The sequence below is a fragment of the Trifolium pratense genome, linkage group LG6 (genome assembly GCF_020283565.1).
Source record: "Trifolium pratense cultivar HEN17-A07 linkage group LG6, ARS_RC_1.1, whole genome shotgun sequence".
Classification (NCBI taxonomy): Eukaryota; Viridiplantae; Streptophyta; class Magnoliopsida; order Fabales; family Fabaceae; genus Trifolium; species Trifolium pratense.
Genome location: NC_060064.1, coordinates 30,987,824 through 31,007,303, shown reverse-complemented (window position 1 = coordinate 31,007,303; position 19,480 = coordinate 30,987,824). Strand labels below are relative to the sequence as shown.

At 34.5% G+C, this 19,480-nt stretch overlaps 4 protein-coding genes and 1 pseudogene across 4 annotated transcripts; 3 read left to right on the top strand and 2 right to left on the bottom strand.

Moving 5' to 3' along the window:
- Nucleotides 1–1,339: 1,339 nt before the first annotated feature.
- On the bottom strand, nt 1,340–4,264 carry LOC123891483 (heat shock cognate 70 kDa protein-like). Its single transcript, XM_045941355.1, has 2 exons — nt 2,709–4,264; nt 1,340–1,871 (listed from the first exon to the last, which is right to left on the bottom strand). Exons 1-2 carry the CDS (start codon nt 4,210–4,212, stop codon nt 1,564–1,566), a joined length of 1,812 nt encoding a protein of 603 aa, XP_045797311.1. The 5' UTR covers nt 4,213–4,264; the 3' UTR covers nt 1,340–1,563.
- A 140-nt stretch (nt 4,265–4,404) lies between these two features.
- Nucleotides 4,405–5,455, top strand: LOC123891486 (heat shock cognate 70 kDa protein-like). The gene has a single exon (XM_045941360.1). The coding sequence runs from the start codon at nt 4,424–4,426 to the stop codon at nt 5,342–5,344; it is 921 nt and encodes a 306-aa protein (XP_045797316.1). The 5' UTR covers nt 4,405–4,423; the 3' UTR covers nt 5,345–5,455.
- A 2,473-nt stretch (nt 5,456–7,928) lies between these two features.
- LOC123891481 (heat shock cognate 70 kDa protein-like) lies at nt 7,929–9,950 on the top strand. Its single transcript, XM_045941354.1, has 2 exons — nt 7,929–8,148; nt 8,284–9,950. The coding sequence occupies exons 1-2, from the start codon at nt 7,929–7,931 to the stop codon at nt 9,948–9,950; spliced, it is 1,887 nt and encodes a 628-aa protein (XP_045797310.1).
- Nucleotides 9,951–11,521: 1,571 nt separating this feature from the next.
- LOC123892096 lies at nt 11,522–12,710 on the top strand (annotated as a pseudogene).
- Nucleotides 12,711–14,834: 2,124 nt separating this feature from the next.
- On the bottom strand, nt 14,835–19,101 carry LOC123891480 (heat shock 70 kDa protein 18-like). Its single transcript, XM_045941353.1, has 2 exons — nt 18,700–19,101; nt 14,835–16,801 (listed from the first exon to the last, which is right to left on the bottom strand). Exons 1-2 carry the CDS (start codon nt 18,911–18,913, stop codon nt 15,000–15,002), a joined length of 2,016 nt encoding a protein of 671 aa, XP_045797309.1. The 5' UTR covers nt 18,914–19,101; the 3' UTR covers nt 14,835–14,999.
- Nucleotides 19,102–19,480: the final 379 nt, after the last annotated feature.

Here is a 19,480-nt window from a genome sequence, read left to right as displayed (position 1 = left end):
TTATTAATTTGCATAACGATGAAATTCTACGTGGGGAAGTCAGCGTTGGAAGTCTAATGCCCTTCTAGTGTGTACTATTTTTTTTTTTTACTCAAAATAAGGATATTCATTCATTCCAATAATTGATACAGTACATCACATGCAAATACAAATTCAACATAGCTAAAAACAAAAAGGATGAAACTGCAAACAATCTCACAGCATCCATGTTAATAGCATACAACGGCAATTGCAATATGCCTACAAATAATATAATATGATAAAAGTCACCAGAATGTCCATGCTTCCGGATCTGCAACGATGATGCCCAAATCATTGATCGAATCTGCAATTGATTGAAATCTACCTTTCAAAATGAACCAAACGAACACCGCAACAAGACGGACAAACAAACGCCGTAACAATGACGACCACCAACAAAGCGCCGTACTCAGACGACGAAATCACAAAACAAGAAAAACAAAACTAAAAAACTTAATTTATGTGAAATCACTTATTTAAATGGAAAGAAAATAAAAAAACAACTTAGAGGGGTGATTTTGGGTCAAAAATTGACCCAAAAACCACCCCTCCTTGGTGGATGATGAAGAATAAAAGCAAAATAGGGTTAGAAGAGAGGGGGAGCGGCGGCTGTCAGCATACACTAAAAAGTGTTGAACTTCTAGTGTGTACTATTATTATGTCAATAATTGGTAAACGAGTAAAATTGGTTAGAATTTATTTAATAGGACATTGGTGTTTTGTTGAATGTCTTAAACAAAGGATACCCACTGATTATTTTAACATTACTATATTCGTTACAAAGGATCTTCTTTGGTTTATTCTGTTCTTGTGCAAACATTTTGCCCCACGATTAGTAGCAAATTGCGATAATATAAAACATACTTTTGTGAAAAATGCATGTTTCACAAAATCTTCATAATATATTATTAAGAAAGCCATTCATTAGGATGACTGGGATGAAGGTTCATCCGGTGGTAATTAAATATAATTTTTAAAAAATATAAATAATAAATAAAACAAATGTAATAAAAAATAACAAAATATCTGTTTGTTTTTATATGATACACATATTCGTGACTTTATAATATTAAAGTTAAAATTATATATATCTGTTTAGTGATTCTGTTGTTCATAATGATATGATGTTGTGGCCATTCAAGGTTGTTGGTTGGGGTGAAAGACGACAAACCTATGATAAAAAGCTCTTAACTATAAAAAGCTGCTTTTTTGCAATGTGCAAAATTGAATAAAAAGAGCTTCTAGGAGAAGAGGTTGAAACTTACTTTTGAATTGCACATTTGTGAAATGTTGCTCTGCAACTTTTGTGATACTGAAGTGAAGTGAAAAATGAGAATCCAAATTGTACAAATGAAGGAAAAGACTATTTATACATCTGAGACTTATGACTAAGCCTCTAACAAACTCTAAATGCTTAGCGAGCTCAGCAAAACAACAGCTTGGCATTTGTGTTATTACAAATTAACAAAGATGTAGAGAATACATAAAGGCGTCACATACATGATCCAAAAGAAAATCCAACAATTCAACATTTTTTTTATATTATTTGTTTATACTATTTTTCAAACAGTCACCAATTATAGAAGAAGTTATTCCGGTGATGTCACCTGTTGTAGCTGTATACACTATCTGCAAAGTATATTTTGCTAATAAAAACATCCAACGGCGCTTCTTTTTATTTCGAACATCAGTACCTTGCTGCACACTACTCCCCTCGTTCTTTTTATTTTGAACATCAGTACCGTGCTGTACATCACTCTCCACATCGTCTTTTATCATCTTAATGATAATTGGATTAAACACACTTGAAACAAGTCTATGAAATTTTTCAAAATCATGTTGTTCTGCAACTATGTTGCCCGGGTGCGGGTGCGGGTACGGTACCGGTATCCGGTACCGGTACGGGGTACGTCATTTTTATAAAAACTAAGGTACGGGTACGTCCCTATAATTTTTTAAAAAAATATAATTATATATATCAAATAATATAGTTATATTGTTAAAACAAATAATTAAACATAAAAAATATCACAACACACTTTAAATGTAATTTAAATTGTTCGAAACATCAAAATATGAAATTAAAACCAATTAGCTCAAAAAGAGTCAATTATTTCCCTCTTCATCATCACTAAAAAGAGTGACCTCTAGTTAGGTTCACCGCGAGAAAGACTAGCAATTTCAAGAATATCAACTATATATTAAATAAATCTCATTCATCTCTACGAATATCCCACATTTTTGTTGCACTTTCATTATAAGTATTAATATTTCTCTTTCTTGAGAGAAGACGAAGATTGGTATGAATAAAAACTAGATCTTCATCTCTCTTTGAATTTAGTCTATTCCTTTTCAACGAATGAGTGAATAATTCCGGCGGCTACTTTGTTATTGTTTTTTAGCAATAATTGCTACTTTATATTATAAACAAATAAAAAACGTAAATCTTCCTATAAAAAAACTAATAATAAAAGAAAAAGGAGAAACAAAATCGTGTTTTTTTGAATTGGTGTACCACGCGAGTACCACAGGTGTACCACGCGTGTACCCGTTGCAAAAAACAAAAAAAAAATTAGGTACGGCGTCGGTGCGTACCGGGGGAGTACCATACGCGTACCGGTACCCGGTACGTATCCGGTACCGGTACTCGGTCTAAAATGGAGTACCCATGCAACATAGTTCTGCAACCACATTGACATCAAGCCACAGTAAAACCAAATCAATTTTTTCATCTATCTCTTTCTTTTCTTTTGCTGAAAGCTTCAAACTAATTTCCTCATCATTTATTGCATTTCGCATGTTGTATGCATACGTCTGCAGTGCATTTCTTGCTTCTGCATTCTTCTTATATCTTTTATCCTCTTCCTTGTACTTCTCAGCTTCTTTGATCATTCTCTCAATTTCCTCATTTGATAGCCTTCCCCTGTGATTTATTATCTTAACCTTCTTATTAACTCCAAGAATTTCTTCCGTGGTAGAGACGTGTAAGATGCCATCATCATTAATTTGAAAGTTGATCTTGATATGAGGAACACCTGCCGGAACTGGAGGAATTTTGAACTCAAATGTTCCAAGCAAGTTGTTGTCCCTGATCATTTGCCTCTCACCCTCATAAACATTAATGACAATATTGATTTGGTTGTCTAAAGGTGTGGTGAATACTTTTTCCATGTCTATAGGAAATATGGTATTCCTAGGAATCATTATTTCCATGATTCCTCCAATTACTTCCAATCCAAGGGACAAAGGAATGACCTCCCTCAATTTCAAATCTAGAACCTTTTCGCTAATTTCCCCACTCAACATAGATGCATGGACAGCGGCGCCAAATGCAACCACCTCATCGGCATTGATGCTGTTGCATAATTCCTTCCCTTCAAAGAAATCACTCAGTAGTTGTTGCACTTTTACGATCCTTGTAGATCCACCAACAAGGACAACATCATGAATTCTGCTCTTGTCCATCTTGCTATCTATTAGACACTTTTCTACAATCTCCATGCACTTGTTGAAGTGATTCTTGTTGAGTTCCTCAAACCTTGCACGACTAATTGGTAAGCATAGATCTATACCATCTTTTAAACAATCTATCTCAATGGTGGTCTCAGTATTGGAAGAAAGTATTCTCTTTGCTTTTTCACAAGCAGATTTCAACCTCCTAAGGGCTCTTGGGTCTCCACTAATATCAATCTTATGCTTCCTCAGGAACTCCTTCATGAAATAGGTCACCATTGTATAATCAAAGTCTTGTCCCCCGAGGTGGGTGTCTCCGCCAATGGCCTTAATATGGATATTTTCTTTCTCAAATGTGAGAACAGATACATCTAATGTACCACCGCCTAAATCAAAAATGAAGACATGTCTAGGTCCAGAATGAAATGGTTTCTTGCCAAGGCCATATGCAATTGCTGCTGCAGTAGGCTCATTGAGTATTCGCATAACGTTAAGGCCTGCAATAACACCTGCATCTCTAGTAGCTTGTCTTTGTGAGTTATTGAAGTAAGCAGGCACAGTTATAACAACATCATTCACTGTTGATCTAAGGTAAGTTTCTGCAATCTCACGCATTTTTGTCAATACCATGGATGAAATTTCCTCAGCAGAAAAATGCTTTTCCTCGTCATTGTAATTGACGACAATCATGGGTTTGTCATCGAGGCCACTATTTACTTTGAATGGCCATAACTTCATATCACTCTGAACAATGGGGTCGCTAAACTTCCTACCAATTAGCCTCTTTGCATCTACAAATCAAATATGAAACAAAATGTTGAATCATTTGATGATTTCTTTGTGTACGAATAATTAAAAATATAAAAATGATAAACCGGTGTAATATTTTTGTTCATCAATCACTCGTGCTAAGTTTGAGCAACTTAACAATGAACTCTTTGAGAAGTGTATGGAGACGGTTCAAAGTTGTCTTACAGATGCTAAAATCGATAAGAAACTTGTCGATGATGTTGTACTTGTTGGTGGTTCTTCTCGGATTCCAAAAGTACAGCAGCTATTACAAGACTTTTTCAATGGAAAGGATTTGTGTGTGAGCATAAACCCAGATGAGGCTGTGGCGTATGGTGCGGCAGTGCAAGGTGCTTTGTTGGGTAAAGGTATAAAGTCTTTTCCAAACTTAGTGTTGCGAGATGTTACACCACTGTCACTTGGTATATCGTTAAAAGACGATATCATGAGTGTATTGATTCCAAGAAATTCTACCATTCCTGTGAAGACGAAAAAAGTATTCCACACATGTGAAGATGACCAACCTGGTGTCTCAATCGATGTTTACGAGGGTGAGAGAATGATTGCAACTGAGAATAACTTGCTTGGTTTATTTGAACTTGAAATTCCTCTTGCGCCTCGCCACCTTCCTATCAAAGTATGTTTTGCTATAGATGCCGATGGAATATTAACTGTCTCTGCAGAGGAAGAAACTAGTGGCAATAAGAAAGATATTACAATTACGAAAGAAAATGGTAGACTATCAACGGAAGAAATTGAGAGAATGATTCAAGAAGCTGAGAAGTTTAAAGACGAGGATATTAAGTTCCAGAAGAAAGTTAAAGCCATGAATGTTTTGGATGATTACCTCTATAACATGAGAAAAGTTATGAAGGATGGTAGTGTTACTTCCATGCTTAGCTCGACGGATAAAATGAAAATCAATGCTGCAATGATTAAAGGAAAGAATTTGATTGATGACAAAGAGCATCAAGAAACATTTGTGTTTGTCGACTTTTTGAGGGAACTCGAGAGCATCTTTGAATCTGCTTTGAAGAAGAGCAACAGAGGTTACTCTGATGAGGAAAGTGATTCTGAATGATAATCTTTTGCTTATTTCATTTATGTTTATGAATTTCAGCTTCTTCATTTATACTGTTGGACCTGTTTGTTTTGCTTCTTTGATAACTTGATCTTGTTTCTTTTAATCATATTTGTTCCTGAGTATTAGCAGATTTGAGATTGAGCCTGAAAATACACCGAAAGTGGCCCGTGTTATGTATGAATGATTGGCCCGTGTTATGTTAGAATCGTACGTTTGAATGCTGAGTTTTGTTAGTTCATTAAGAATCTCTTGAAATATATGTTTGAAATAAGTTTCTGAACGCATAATCCAAACATCCTCCTTCAGATTATCAAAATTAAGCAACTCTGTCAAGTCCTTCCTGAAGTTAAACCAATGAATGTCTGATCTTCCAAGCCGAGCATTGTTAGTTGAACACTAATTAATCTCTTTGGATCGATATAAGTTTAAAATAATCTCCTAAGGGATAGTCACAATTAAAAACATTCCTCAAGCGGGGCTACTCATCAAGCGAGCCATTAATAATCTCTCCCAACAATGCTTCCTTCCGCGTCTAAATTCCGGTCAATATAATTCCACGGCAAGGACTTTGTCAGTCATTTTGAGTAGCATATTTTGGGTGGCATGAACGTACAGTTGGTCGGATCAATGAACAGAGCAGAGTTGAGAGAATTATAGAAAAAAGGAATGGAAATTGAATTCTAAATGCAAGAAAAAAAGATAGAAAATTGTGAATACAAAATAGCCAGAGCCAAGGCTCCTCAAAAATTAGAAAACATTTTCTTTCTGCCTATCACTATGCTAAATTAGTAGCTATAATGACCAAAATATTTCATTTACTAAATTGGTAGTCAAATAACTAATCCCTCTATATTAAAATGAGTGACTTCTATACCAAAAAATATATAAAAAATGAGTCACTTTAATTTTTGTTTTCAAATTAAATATTAATTATTTCCAATGCAAATCAAAACTATAAATCGATCCAAAAAAAATCGGAAACTGCAAAAAATCAAATATTTTTAAATGTGTTTATATGCCATTTTGTGAAAATTACTGGATCAGATTTTATCTTTTTGTCCAAATCGCATAAATATTTTTTATACTTAATTAACTTCTTTTTTTATGATATATATTGCATTAACATTGTATTGGCTGTTTTAAATTTTTTAATAATACTTAGAAGCTGAATTTAATCTATTTATTTTTACTATTTCATATGTTTTAATTATTGATAATTGTCATTCCAAAATATTAATTTTTAATATATTATATTTCATATTTGACATCTAACACATTATTTCACCCTTTCTTTTTAAAATTGTTTTGAATTAAAAAAATTACAAAACTTTTTAATTACCGATCTAAATTAGACCGCACAAAATTGGATCGGATCAGAGCTTTTTAATTAGCCATCTAAATCTGAAATCGAACCACGAGTAATTTTAATAGAATTGAATGAGTTTTTACCTTAAAAGTGATAAAATCGAACGGTGAACACACTGCTCCTACTCCTACCACACTATCAATCACTTTTTTTTTAATGGCAAATAATATTATTTTATATAAAACGCAAAAACTAAGAGAATATTCAAAATACAAAAGTGTACCACTACATCGACCCCTGATCACCAATTTAGCCACTACCAACCCTCGCCAACCACCATTTCAACCACCACTGATTACCAATCCTAACAATGTTGACTAATACTCTTACCACTGAAAACCACCGTTAGCACCACCACCGACTACTCCAACCATTGAAAACCAATATTGGTCACCACCATCAACCACCACCATTGGTCACTGCATTCCTTTTTAGTTGCAAAATCGTCTTAATGTTATTTATTTATTTTTTTTTGTTTTCACCCTCTGGTTCTTAGGGGAAGGGGGCCTTAGTAGTCCAGAGTTCGGGGCGAGTTCTGACATCAAGTGGTTCCAGTCCTTTTCCAAATACAGTTGCGATGGATCGAACCGTGGTCCTCCCTGCCAAGTTCAACGCCAATCACCACTGAACCAACTATAATATTATTTATTTTAGTACATATAAAATTACTATAGGTCATGTTAAATAGTGTCCCGAAACATTAATTAAGCATACCCAAAAAGTAAATAAAATATAAAATTAATGTTAAAAGGATAATTTTATAAATTTTTACAGTATTAAATGCCTAATTTCTGGAATAATTTTTATTTTTTTTTGTTTATAACAGGCAAAATAGAGTACTTGAGTAGTTGTAAACTTGTAACCTAAAAAGAGTAAATAATTATTCTAAAATTAGTAAATAATATTTTTTTCTCTATAATATCGTTAGAAATTTAGATGTCATTCTACTTTTCCACTAGAAATATTTTGTTTTTTGAATGGTCTTCACAAGTTGAAACTTAACGATTCTACTACCAAGAAACCAAACCGTTGTAAATGGATTATTTTTCGTTTTCTGTGCAAATTATGACATTATGCATGATACGAAGAATTGAGTATATCGAGAAGTCACTAAATTAATTTCACTTTATGGAATCAATCAAGATACCGTAAAGCTTTAATACTCCAAATGCATAAAATCTAACCAAACCGAAAAATTCAACCACTTGAAAAAAAATGGCAAAAAAATACACAGGTCCTGCCATTGGAATTGACCTTGGAACAACCTATTCATGTGTAGCAGTTTGGCAGAGCCAAAACAACCGTGCAGAGATTATTCACAATGAACAAGGAAACAGAACCACTCCTTCTTTTGTTGCTTTTACTGATGATCAGAGATTGATCGGTGATGCTGCAAAGAATCAGGCTGCTTCTAACCCAGCTAACACTATCTTTGGTGATTTTTCTTTTTATCTTCTTGCATGATTTATTTATTTTTAGTAATTTATAGTTATTAATATTATTATTTTATTTTCTATGATAAAATGAGAGCAAAAAAATTTATATATCAGATACATTTATATTGTTGCAGATGCAAAGAGGTTGATTGGAAGAAAATATAGTGATTCTGTTATTCAGAATGATATAAAGTTGTGGCCATTTAAGGTTGTTGCTGGTACCGATGACAAACCGCAGATCCTTGTTAAGTATAAGGGTGAGGAAAAGCGATTTTGTGCTGAGGAAATCTCATCTATGGTACTCACAAGGATGCGTGAGATTGCAGAAAAATATTTGGCATCACCTGTCACGAATGCGGTTGTTACCGTGCCTGCTTATTTCAATGATTCTCAACGAAAAGCCACCAAAGATGCTGGTCTCATTGCTGGTCTCGATGTAATGCGGATAATTAATGAACCTACTGCTGCTGCTCTTGCGTATGGACTTCAAAAGAGAGCTGATTGTGTTGATGAGAGAAATATTTTTATATTTGATCTTGGTGGTGGAACTTTTGATGTTTCTCTTCTTACAATTAAGAATAATGTGTTTGATGTCAAGGCCACTGCCGGAGACACTCACCTTGGAGGAGAAGATTTTGATAATAGAATGGTGAACAACTTTGTTATGGAGTTCAAGACAAAGCATCAAAAGGACATGAGTAGGAATCCGAGGGCACTTAGAAGGTTAAGAACTGCATGCGAGAGGGCAAAACGGACATTGTCATTTGATACTGAAGCCACAATTGAGGTAGATGCAATTTATGAGGGTATTGATTTCCATTCATCAATCACAAGGGCCAAATTTGAGCAACTAAATGTGGACCTCTTTAAAAAGTGTTTGGAGACTGTTGAAAGTTGTCTCAGTGATGCTAAGATCGATAAGAGTAGTGTCGATGATGTTGTCCTCGTTGGCGGTTCTTCTAGGATTCCAAAAGTGCAACGGCTATTGCAAGAATTTTTCAAGTCAAAGGACCTTTTTGCCAGCATCAATCCCGATGAGGCTGTTGCTTATGGTGCAGCCGTTCAAGCAGCTTTGCTTTGTGAAGGCATTGGGAAGTCAAAAAGCTTGGTTTTGAGAGATGTCACGCCATTGTCTCTAGGTACGTCAATAAGGGGAAATGTTTTGAGTGTGGTGATTCCTAGAAATACTTCCATTCCAGCCAAAGAAACAAACGTCTATGTTACAACTGAAGATAACCTATCCACTATGTCGTTTAAGGTTTATGAGGGTGAGAGACTGAAAGCCAGTGAAAACAACGTGTTAGGTTCATTTAAGATGTCAATTCCTCCTGCTCCTCGTGGTCAGATTCCCGTCGTAGTAACTTTTTCTATAGATCTTGATGGTATTTTAAACGTCTCTGCGAAAGAAGAAACTGGTGGGAATAAGAAAGAAATTACAATAACAAATGAAAAGGGAAGGCTATCAGCTGATGATGTTCAGAGAATGATACAAGAAGCTGAGTTCTTTATGGCCGAAGACATTAAGCATATGAATAAGGTTAAAGCAATTAATGCTTTGGATGATTATCTTTACAATATGAGGAAAGTCATGAAGGATGACAGTGTTACTTCCATGCTTACCCCAATAGACAAAATGAAGATCAATTCTGCCATGATAAAGGGAAAGAGTTTGATTGAAGGAAAACAGAATCAAGATGCATTTGTATTTGAGGACTTTCTGAAAGAGCTTGAGATCACATTTGAAACTACTTTGAACAAGGTCAACAAAAGCTACTTTGATGAGGATAGTGATTCTGATTAATCAGTTTTTAGTTATATATCATTTCTGTTTATGAATTTGAGCTTCATGTATGATGTTGGAACTGTTTGTTTTGTTTTTTGGATTATGTATTTTGATCAAATTCGAACTTTTTGGCTTATTTCTTTTAATCATATTAGTTCCTAAGTGTTGCAGATTTGAAACTGAGCCTGAAATACAATTTACTTATAATTTTAATCATCTGTATTAATGATTAACCTTTCAAAATTGAAAATTATGCATGAATTTTACTTAGTAGCATGCCTTGGCATTGTTTTCTTGGTACTTAGAACTGCAACTGCATTATATATACTTTTCTTGGTACTTAAATTTTGCTTTTAGTTGGAAATGTTTTATTATACCTGCAATGAAATGAGATGTTACATGGAAAAAAACAATTTGGTAACAAGTTGGGATAAGTTCTATGACCACTTTATGTTTGTTAAAGGAGTTCATCCTTAGGGTCATCATCAAATCTCTGTTGAATTATAGTTAACTCTCTCTGGTATTGACCATTGATAAAACAAAGAGTTTGTTTGGATTGGTTTATATGTAGGGCACATTTGTATAGAATTATTTTTGAGCTTATGCAAAATACAGTAGCTTTTATAAGTTTTTATGTAATTATAACATGCGTAAAAAAAAAATGTAATTATAACATAATAATTATAAAAAAACTTATGAATTAATATAAATGTTTATTTATTTGCATAAGCTATTTTTAAGCTAAAAAAATAAGCCAAATTCAAATGGGTTCGGTTAATAACTAACATTATACCAAAATTACTATCATAATCCTATTTAATAGGTAAAATTTATTCTAACTCTAAATCCTAATCAACCTAACTAACTAATCCTAATAAGCAGAACCTCTTCCCACAATTGTATCCATATCAATTGGCTAAGTTCTATTAACAATGTTGAAAAAACCATAAAGTAGTCTACTCTCAGTCTCAATTCTTTTTCTGTCACTATCAAGATACCTCTCACAATTCATACAGAGCAAAGGTACACACTCTTAATCTAGCTGAATATGTAAATATACATGCTATAACATGTACTCCATCTAACACTTTATTATAAGAAAATATTTTCATTTTAGATTCATCGAATAACTTCTATATGTGATCTTTAATATAATCAGATTCATCGGTTATTCAAAAATTTGGAAAGTGAAAATTCGATTATAATTAAGAAAGCAAAAACAGAGTACAATAAGTACCGAACCCGAAACAAGAAGTATGTACAATTATTATTTGTTGGCTTAACTACACATTTGATCCCTTAAGTTTATTTTATATTTCAATTTGGTTCTTACATTTATTTTAGGTCGGAAAAGACTAACTTGAAACCTAAAATAAACATAAGCTATCAAATTGATACTTTTTAAAATTGATACATTTTAGACGGAAGGGAACAAATTAAAACCCAAAACACCAAATGTGTAGTTAAGCATTATTTGTTAAATGATGAAATAAAAAAGCCCAACGCAAAGAACTTGAATGCTAATTTATGGTTGTCAATTAGGATTGGTCTTGAACTATTCTTCACAACAGGAATTCACTTGAAAGAGAATGGCAAAGAAATTCAAGGGTCCAGCCATTGGAATCGACCTTGGAACAACCTATTCATGTGTAGCAGTTTGGCAGAACCAAAACAATCGCGCAGAGATTATCCACAATGAACAAGGAAACAGAACCACTCCTTCTTTTGTTGCTTTCACTGATGATCAGAGGTTGATTGGTGATCCTGCCAAAATTCAAGCTGCCTCCAATCCAACCAACGCTGTCTTTGGTAATTTATTTTTTCTCTTCTGCATCGCTTTCACAGATTATGTTTTTAGTGATTACTATTTTCTGCTCAGCTTTCATGAGAATAAAATAAACTGTTATTGCTGCAGATGCAAAGAGGTTGTTGATTGGAAGGAAATATAGTGATTCTGTTATTCAGAATGACATACTGTTGTGGCCGTTTAAGGTTGTTTCTGGTACTGATGACAAACCCGAGATCATTGTCAAGTATAAGGGTGGTGAAAAGCGCTTTTGTGCCGAGGAAATCTCATCTATGGTACTGACAAATATGCGCGAGATTGCAGAGAAATTTTTGGAGTTACCTGTCAAGAATGCAGTTGTTACCGTGCCTGCTTATTTCAATGAATCTCAGAGAAACACCTCCATTCCTGTTAAGAAGACACGAGTATAATACAATGGAAGATGACCAATCCGCTGTCCAGATTGAGGTTTATGAGGGTGAGAGAATGATTGCGAGTGAGAACAACCTGCTTGGATTGTTTGATCTTCCTGTTGTTGTGCACCTCGTGGACTTCCCTTGCAGGTATGCTTTACTATAGATGCTGATGGTATATTATATGTCTCTGCTGAGGAAGAAAGCAGCGGTAACAAGAAAGATATTACAATAACGAATGAAAAGGGAAGACTGTCAAGGAATGAAATTGAGAAAATGATACAAGAAGCTGAACACTTCGAGTCTGAAGACATGAAGCATGTGAAGAAGGTTAGAGCCGTGAATACTTTGGATGATTATCTTTATGATATGAAGAAAGTTATGAAAGGTAAAAGTGTAGCTTCCAAGCTCACTCTTGTAGACATAGTGATGATCAGTTCTGCAATGATAAAGGGTAAAGAATTGATTGATGGAAAAGAGAAAAATGACACATTTGTGTTTGGGGACTGTTTGAGGGAGATTAAGCGCACATTTGAATCTGCTTTGAACAAATTCAAGATTGGTTACTCTGGTGAATAAAGTGATTCTGATCCTTATTCATCAATATTTAGTTATTTCATTTCGGTTTATGAATTTCAGCTTCCTCATGTATATAATGTTGGAGCTGTTTGTTTTGTTTCTTGGATTATGCATTTTGATAAATTATGTCATTTCGGTTTTAGTTCTTTTAATCTTATTTGTTCCTGAATGTTAGCAGATTTGAGCTTAAGTGTGAAATACACCGAAATCTTTATGAAATAGTACAATATTAACGATATCAGATGTTATCAAGCCAACACTCGGTGGGATTTAGTCCCACATCGGATAGATAGGACTCTTGAGAAGAGTTTATAAAGAGGAGGCAATCCTCACCTTACAAGCCGGTTTTGTAAGGATGAGTTAGGCCTCGATATTCGTGACATGGTATCAGAGCCTATCGGGTCTATCGTTGGGCTTCCGACATCGTTCACGCTTCAGGCCCATTGGGTCGGGCTGAAGCGTGAGGGGGTGTGTTAGCGGCCAACACTCGGTGGGATTTAGTCCCACATCGGATAGATAGGACTCTTGAGAAGAGTTTATAAAGAGGAGGCAATCCTCACCTTACAAGCCGGTTTTGTAAGGATGAGTTAGGCCTCGATATTCGTGACATGGTATCAGAGCCTATCGGGTCTATCGTTGGGCTTCCGCCTTCCTCCGTCGTCCACGCTTCAGGCCCATTCCGCTGGGCTGAAGCGTGAGGGAGGGTGTTAGCAGCCAACACTCGGTGGGATTTAGTCCCACATCAGATAGGTAGGACTCTTGAGAAGAGTTTGAGCAGGCAATCCTCACCTTACAAGCCGGTTTTGTAAGGATGAGTTAGGCCTCGATATTCGTGACATCAGATACAAAATAAGTATAATTTTAATCACATAGTGAGAGACTGGCGAATGACGTGTAATTTTAATCATAGAAATTGGATAGGCTCAAGTGTACTGTATAGGAGTATAATTATTTAGATCGAATTCCTGAAATTACTATGTTAGATCTCATGCCCTTTTAGGTGTAATAAACGTTAATTTCATGCAATTACTTAGTAATTATTTTTGTTTGCACAATTCCATGTATAGGTTGTTTATCTTGATTGGAATATCTGCTAAACCAAATTGATTAATCTGAGAGTAAGTATAGCCTTTCACGGTGATTCCAACCAGAAATGTTATTAGAACTACTTATGTAGACAACTGTATTTCACTATTACAGAATACTTCACTATTTATTTATTTATATGAAATTTCGGCTTTGGTTCTTCTGATCTTATTTGTTCCCGAATGTTAGCAGATTTGAGCTCAAGTTTAGTATATACATTACTAGTAATTATTTCAATCCAATTCCTGCAATTACTATATTAGATCTCATGTCCTTGCAGGTATAATAAACGTTTCCTGCGATTACTTAGTAATCATTTTTGTCTGCATCGATTCCATGTATAGGTAGTTTATCTGCTAAACCATATTGATTAGTCTGAGAGTAAGAGTATAGGCTTTCCCGGTGATTTCAACTAACGAACATTAGATGATACCAAATGTCAACATATCCAAAAATAAAAATTTCATCTTGCAGACCAAGAACACTGCTGTCAAAATACCCTTAAAGATTCAAAGCTCCTTCAACATGTCCACAAACACGTATGTTTCTTCCTGCTTCTCACCATTAAGCAATATTCACATTTTTTAACTAAGCAAACATTCACTGATTGATTGATAGATTAAGTATATATATGTTGAACAAACATTTGAAGTTTTTAACTTTTGAAGACTTTTGTTTGAGGACAAACAAAGTTTTAAGTTGAACATTAGCAACATTCTAGGCCCAACCTTCTAAGTTGAACATGAGCAACATTTTCCATTGGTAAACTTATGGAAGGGTGTTAAAGTGAAAAATAAAGAAAATTTGAAGTAACTTGCAGAAGAAGTAACTAGCCATGTAGTTGTAACCGTCTTTCAATTTATTGTAACTACAACTACTTTTCCCGCGCTTTACTTTTTGGATTTGATCACTATATATAGCTCTGTGTTACCGATTGGTCAAAGTAATAATAATTCTTTTATCTTTCACAATGCAATTTCACTTTCTTAACAATTATTACAAGACGAAACACGCAAAGGCATATTTGGAGACCCATTGTAGCACATACAAAATACATGGACTGTTATTACTAATAAACATATATAGCATAATTTCCACACAAGTTACAGAAGGGAAATAGTTAATGCAAACATAAAGGCGCCGCATACATCCAAAAGAAAATCCAACAATTAAACTTACAGTTTCTACAGTACACTCAAAACATTATTTGACAAACTCACCAACTATAGAAGAAGTTATTCCGGTGATGTCACCTGTTGCAGCTGTATACACTATCTGCAAAGTATATTTTGCTAATAATAAGAACCAACGGCGCTTCTTTTTATTTTTAACAACAGTACCTTGCTGCACACTACTCCCCACGTCATCTTTTATCATCTTCATAATAATTGGATCAAACACACTTGAAAGAAGTCTTCGAAATTTCTCAAAATCGTGTTGTTCTGCAACCACATTGACATCAAGCCACATTAAAACCAAATCAATTTTTTCATCTATCTCTTTCTTTTCATTTGATGAAAGCTTCAAACTAATCTCCTTATCATTTATGGCATTACGCATGTTGTATGCATACTTCTGCAGTGCATTTCTTGCTTCTACCTTCTTCTTATACCTTTGGTCCTCTTCCCTGTACTCCTCAGCTTCTTTGATCATTCTCTCAATGTCCTCCTTTGATAGTCTTTCCTTGTCACTTATTATTTTAACCTTCTTATTAACTCCAAGAATTTCTTCCGTGGTAGAGACGTGTAAGATGCCATCATCATTAATTTGAAAGTTGATCTTGATTTGAGGAACACCTGCCGGAACTGGAGGAATTTTGAACGTAAATGTTCCAAGCAAGTTGTTGTCCCTGATCATTTGCCTCTCACCCTCATAAACATTAATACCAATATTGATTTGGTTGTGGAAATGTGTGGTGAATACTTCTTCCATGTTTATAGGAAATATGGTATTCCTAGGAATCATTATTTTCATGATTCCTCCAATTACTTCCAATCCAAGGGACAAAGGAATGACCTCCCTCAATTTCAAATCTTGAACCTTTTCGCTAATTTCCCCACTCAACATAGATGCATGGACAGCGGCACCATATGCAACCACCTCATCCACATTGATGCTATTGCATAATTCCTTCCCTTCAAAGAAATCACTCAGTAGTTGTTGCACTTTAACGATCCTTGTAGATCCACCAACAAGGACAACATCATGAATTCTGCTCTTGTCCATCTTGCTATCTATTAGACACTTTTCTACAATCTCCATGCACTTGTTGAAGTGATTCTTGTTGAGTTCATCAAACCTTGCACGACTAATTGGTAAGCATAGATCTATACCATCTTTTAAACAATCTATCTCAATGGTGGTCTCAGTATTGGAAGAAAGTATTCTCTTTGCATTTTCACAAGCAGATTTCAACCTCCTAAGGGCTCTTGGGTCTCCACTAATATCAATCTTATGCTTCCTCAGGAACTCCTTCATGAAATAGGTCACCATTGTATAATCAAAGTCTTGTCCCCCGAGGTGGGTGTCTCCGCCAATGGCCTTAATATGGATATTTTCTTTCTCAAATGTGAGAACAGATACATCCAATGTACCACCGCCTAAATCAAAAATGAAGACATGTCTAGGTCCAGAATGAAATGGTTTCTTGCCAAGGCCATATGCAATTGCTGCTGCAGTAGGCTCATTGAGTATTCGCATAACGTTAAGGCCTGCAATAACACCTGCATCTCTAGTAGCTTGTCTTTGTGAGTTATTGAAGTAAGCAGGCACAGTTATAACAACATCATTCACTGTTGATCTAAGGTAAGTTTCTGCAATCTCACGCATTTTTGTCAATACCATGGATGAAATTTCCTCAGCAGAAAAATGCTTTTCCTCGTCATTGTAATTGACGACAATCATGGGTTTGTCATCGAGGCCACTATTTACTTTGAATGGCCATAACTTCATATCACTCTGAACAATGGGGTCGCTAAACTTCCTACCAATTAGCCTCTTTGCATCTACAAATCAAACATGAAACAAAATGTTGAATCATTTGACGATTTCTTTGTATACGAAGAGCATTTAAATAATGTTACACTGTTCAATTTTGTATAATTGCGTTTTTCCTGTCATATTCGCACAGGGACGGATCCAGAAGTTTTAGTAAGTCGGGTCAAAATTATATTAAGGTTGTCAGAACCGGACCGGTCATCGAACCGGCGAGTTCACCGGTTCAAGGTTCAATTGGTCGGACCGGGTTCAATCGGGGTCGAACCGTTTTTAATTAAATATATATATTTTAATTAATATATAAATAAAAATATATGAATAATTGCTCAATATTTCATAATTTCACACATTAAAAAGATAAAATATATCACAAGTCAAAATAAAATAAAATTTATAATTCAAACCAAATGAAGAATAGATGAAAAACAAAAATATTTCCTATTCCTACGACGTTGTTGTTTTGTTTCATTTTTTTTTTAAAAAAAAAGTTAAAACGACGTCGTTTTGCCCTATTTTTTTATAAAAAAATTAAAAAATCTGCAAAACCGCTTGAACCGCCCGGCCGGTTCACCGGTTCGACCCCGGTTCACGCGGTTTTTTGCCGGTCGGTTTCCTATCCGTTTTTTGCTCAAAACCGAACCGTTTTCATGACCGGTTCACGGTCCGACCGGCCGGTCCGGTCCGGTTTTGATAACCTTTATATATGTATTTGGTTCAAAATTTGGATCAAATACATTCATTTTTATTGACCAATTTTTACTTATATTTTTTTTTTGAAGAAGCTAAAACATTTTTACTTATATTTTAGAACAGATATACTCGTTTAGTCTCTAATTATAAATAAAATTTGGCCAACAACTTAAAATTTGGATCAAATATATCATTTTCTTTTACCCATTTATGTTTATGATTAGGAACATAGTAGTAACTAGTAAATGTGTAAACTATAAATTATTCTAATATGAATTAACACGCTTTAAAACACATTTTTTAAATGACAATGTCAATATTATTATGGACATCTTTATTCAAACTTACAATTGTACATATGAATTTTTACCCTATCCCAATTTTATTTCCCTTTTTTAAAAGGAAGCCTCATTAACTTTTTTTATCAGATAAAATTACATTCACTAATTTTGATAGTACTATCCATGCACCATATAAATTACAACAAATGAATCATGAATGTGCTTGTGGAATTGTGTCTACGATGAGTGGGGGCATTAATTAACATATAGGAAGTGGGGTTAATGCCACAAATTATGTTATTATTGGTTAAGGGAAATTCAAAGAAGTGGGGTCACATGACCCCAATGTAATGCACTTAGATCCGTGCATGTATTCGCACAACGAACTTGTCCTATTTCAAGGACTTTGCTCATCCTATCATATTCGCCAGAGCAACCTAGGGGCGAACCAAGTCAAAAGCAACCGAGTTTTGTTTGCAAGGACTTTGCTCTGGCGACCATGAAGCAAACCAACATAAAGTCGCAAGTGTGTGAATCAGTGGTCTTCGCCCAAAGAACAATTCACTCACCCAGCGAACAAGGGCAACAAAAACACAAGAGTATTTAAAAAAGGGAAATGCTTGATATCACAAAGTCATAATTTCAACACTGTTTGAAATAACTTCTGAAAAATAAACTATAAGCCCACATTAAAATAACACTTAGCAAACATGTCTATATTTATCAAATGAGCTTAAGTTGTAAGCTAACTTTGGTCTTCCCAAATAGACCTTTATTGGGTTTTGATTACTCTTAACTTTGGCATTAAAAAGCACGATCTTAATTAGTTGCATATATGGAAGGGTCCGAATCAAATCTAGACATCCTATTTATTTATTTTACGGATGAAACTTTTAACTACTAAACTACTTAATAAAAATCTTGGAAACTTTTACCGAACACAGTGTTGGTTGGGTTGGAAGCAGCCACGTTGAAAGCAGAATCACCAATCATCCTTTGAGAGTCCTTGAATGCAACATAAGAAGGTGTTATTCTGCTCCCTTGATCGTTCACTATGATCTCTATATTATCATTCTTCCACACAGCAACACAAGAATAGGTTGTTCCTAGGTCGATTCCTATTGCCACTTTCTTTCCTTGTCCTGCCATATTTCTTTTTTACAGTCACTCACGTCAAATTGTTTTCTAATTGTTTTGATATAATGTGATTTTTTGAAAGAGCACAGTAACCCATATTAATATAAAAAGGTCCCCAAGTACGTCTTTGGCTGCTTGACATTTAGTTTGACTGAGTACGTCTTTGGCTGCTTGACATTTGGGTCTACTTCAAGGACAGTTTTTTTTATAATGGCAATTATAATTATACTCTCTTTTGATCACTATTATTAGAAAAGTAAATTTGAAATTGTTGTGTATCATCACCCTAAAATTGTATACACATGTATCTAATAATGTGTTGACACATCATTATGAATGTGACATGTCATGTGTTTTGTAACACTTTGGTCCTTATCTTACTTATTTATAAAAAATAAAGGACTAAAGTGTTACAAATAAAAAAGATAAAAGATCAAAGAGTTACAAAAAAAATAATAAAGATCTGCGGTGTAATTTTGCCAAAAATAAATCAATTTTCAATGTATTTAAAATGTCAGTTTGATATAATAGTGACCGAAGAGAAGAGTTTAAAGACTACGCACCGTCAGTATAAATTAA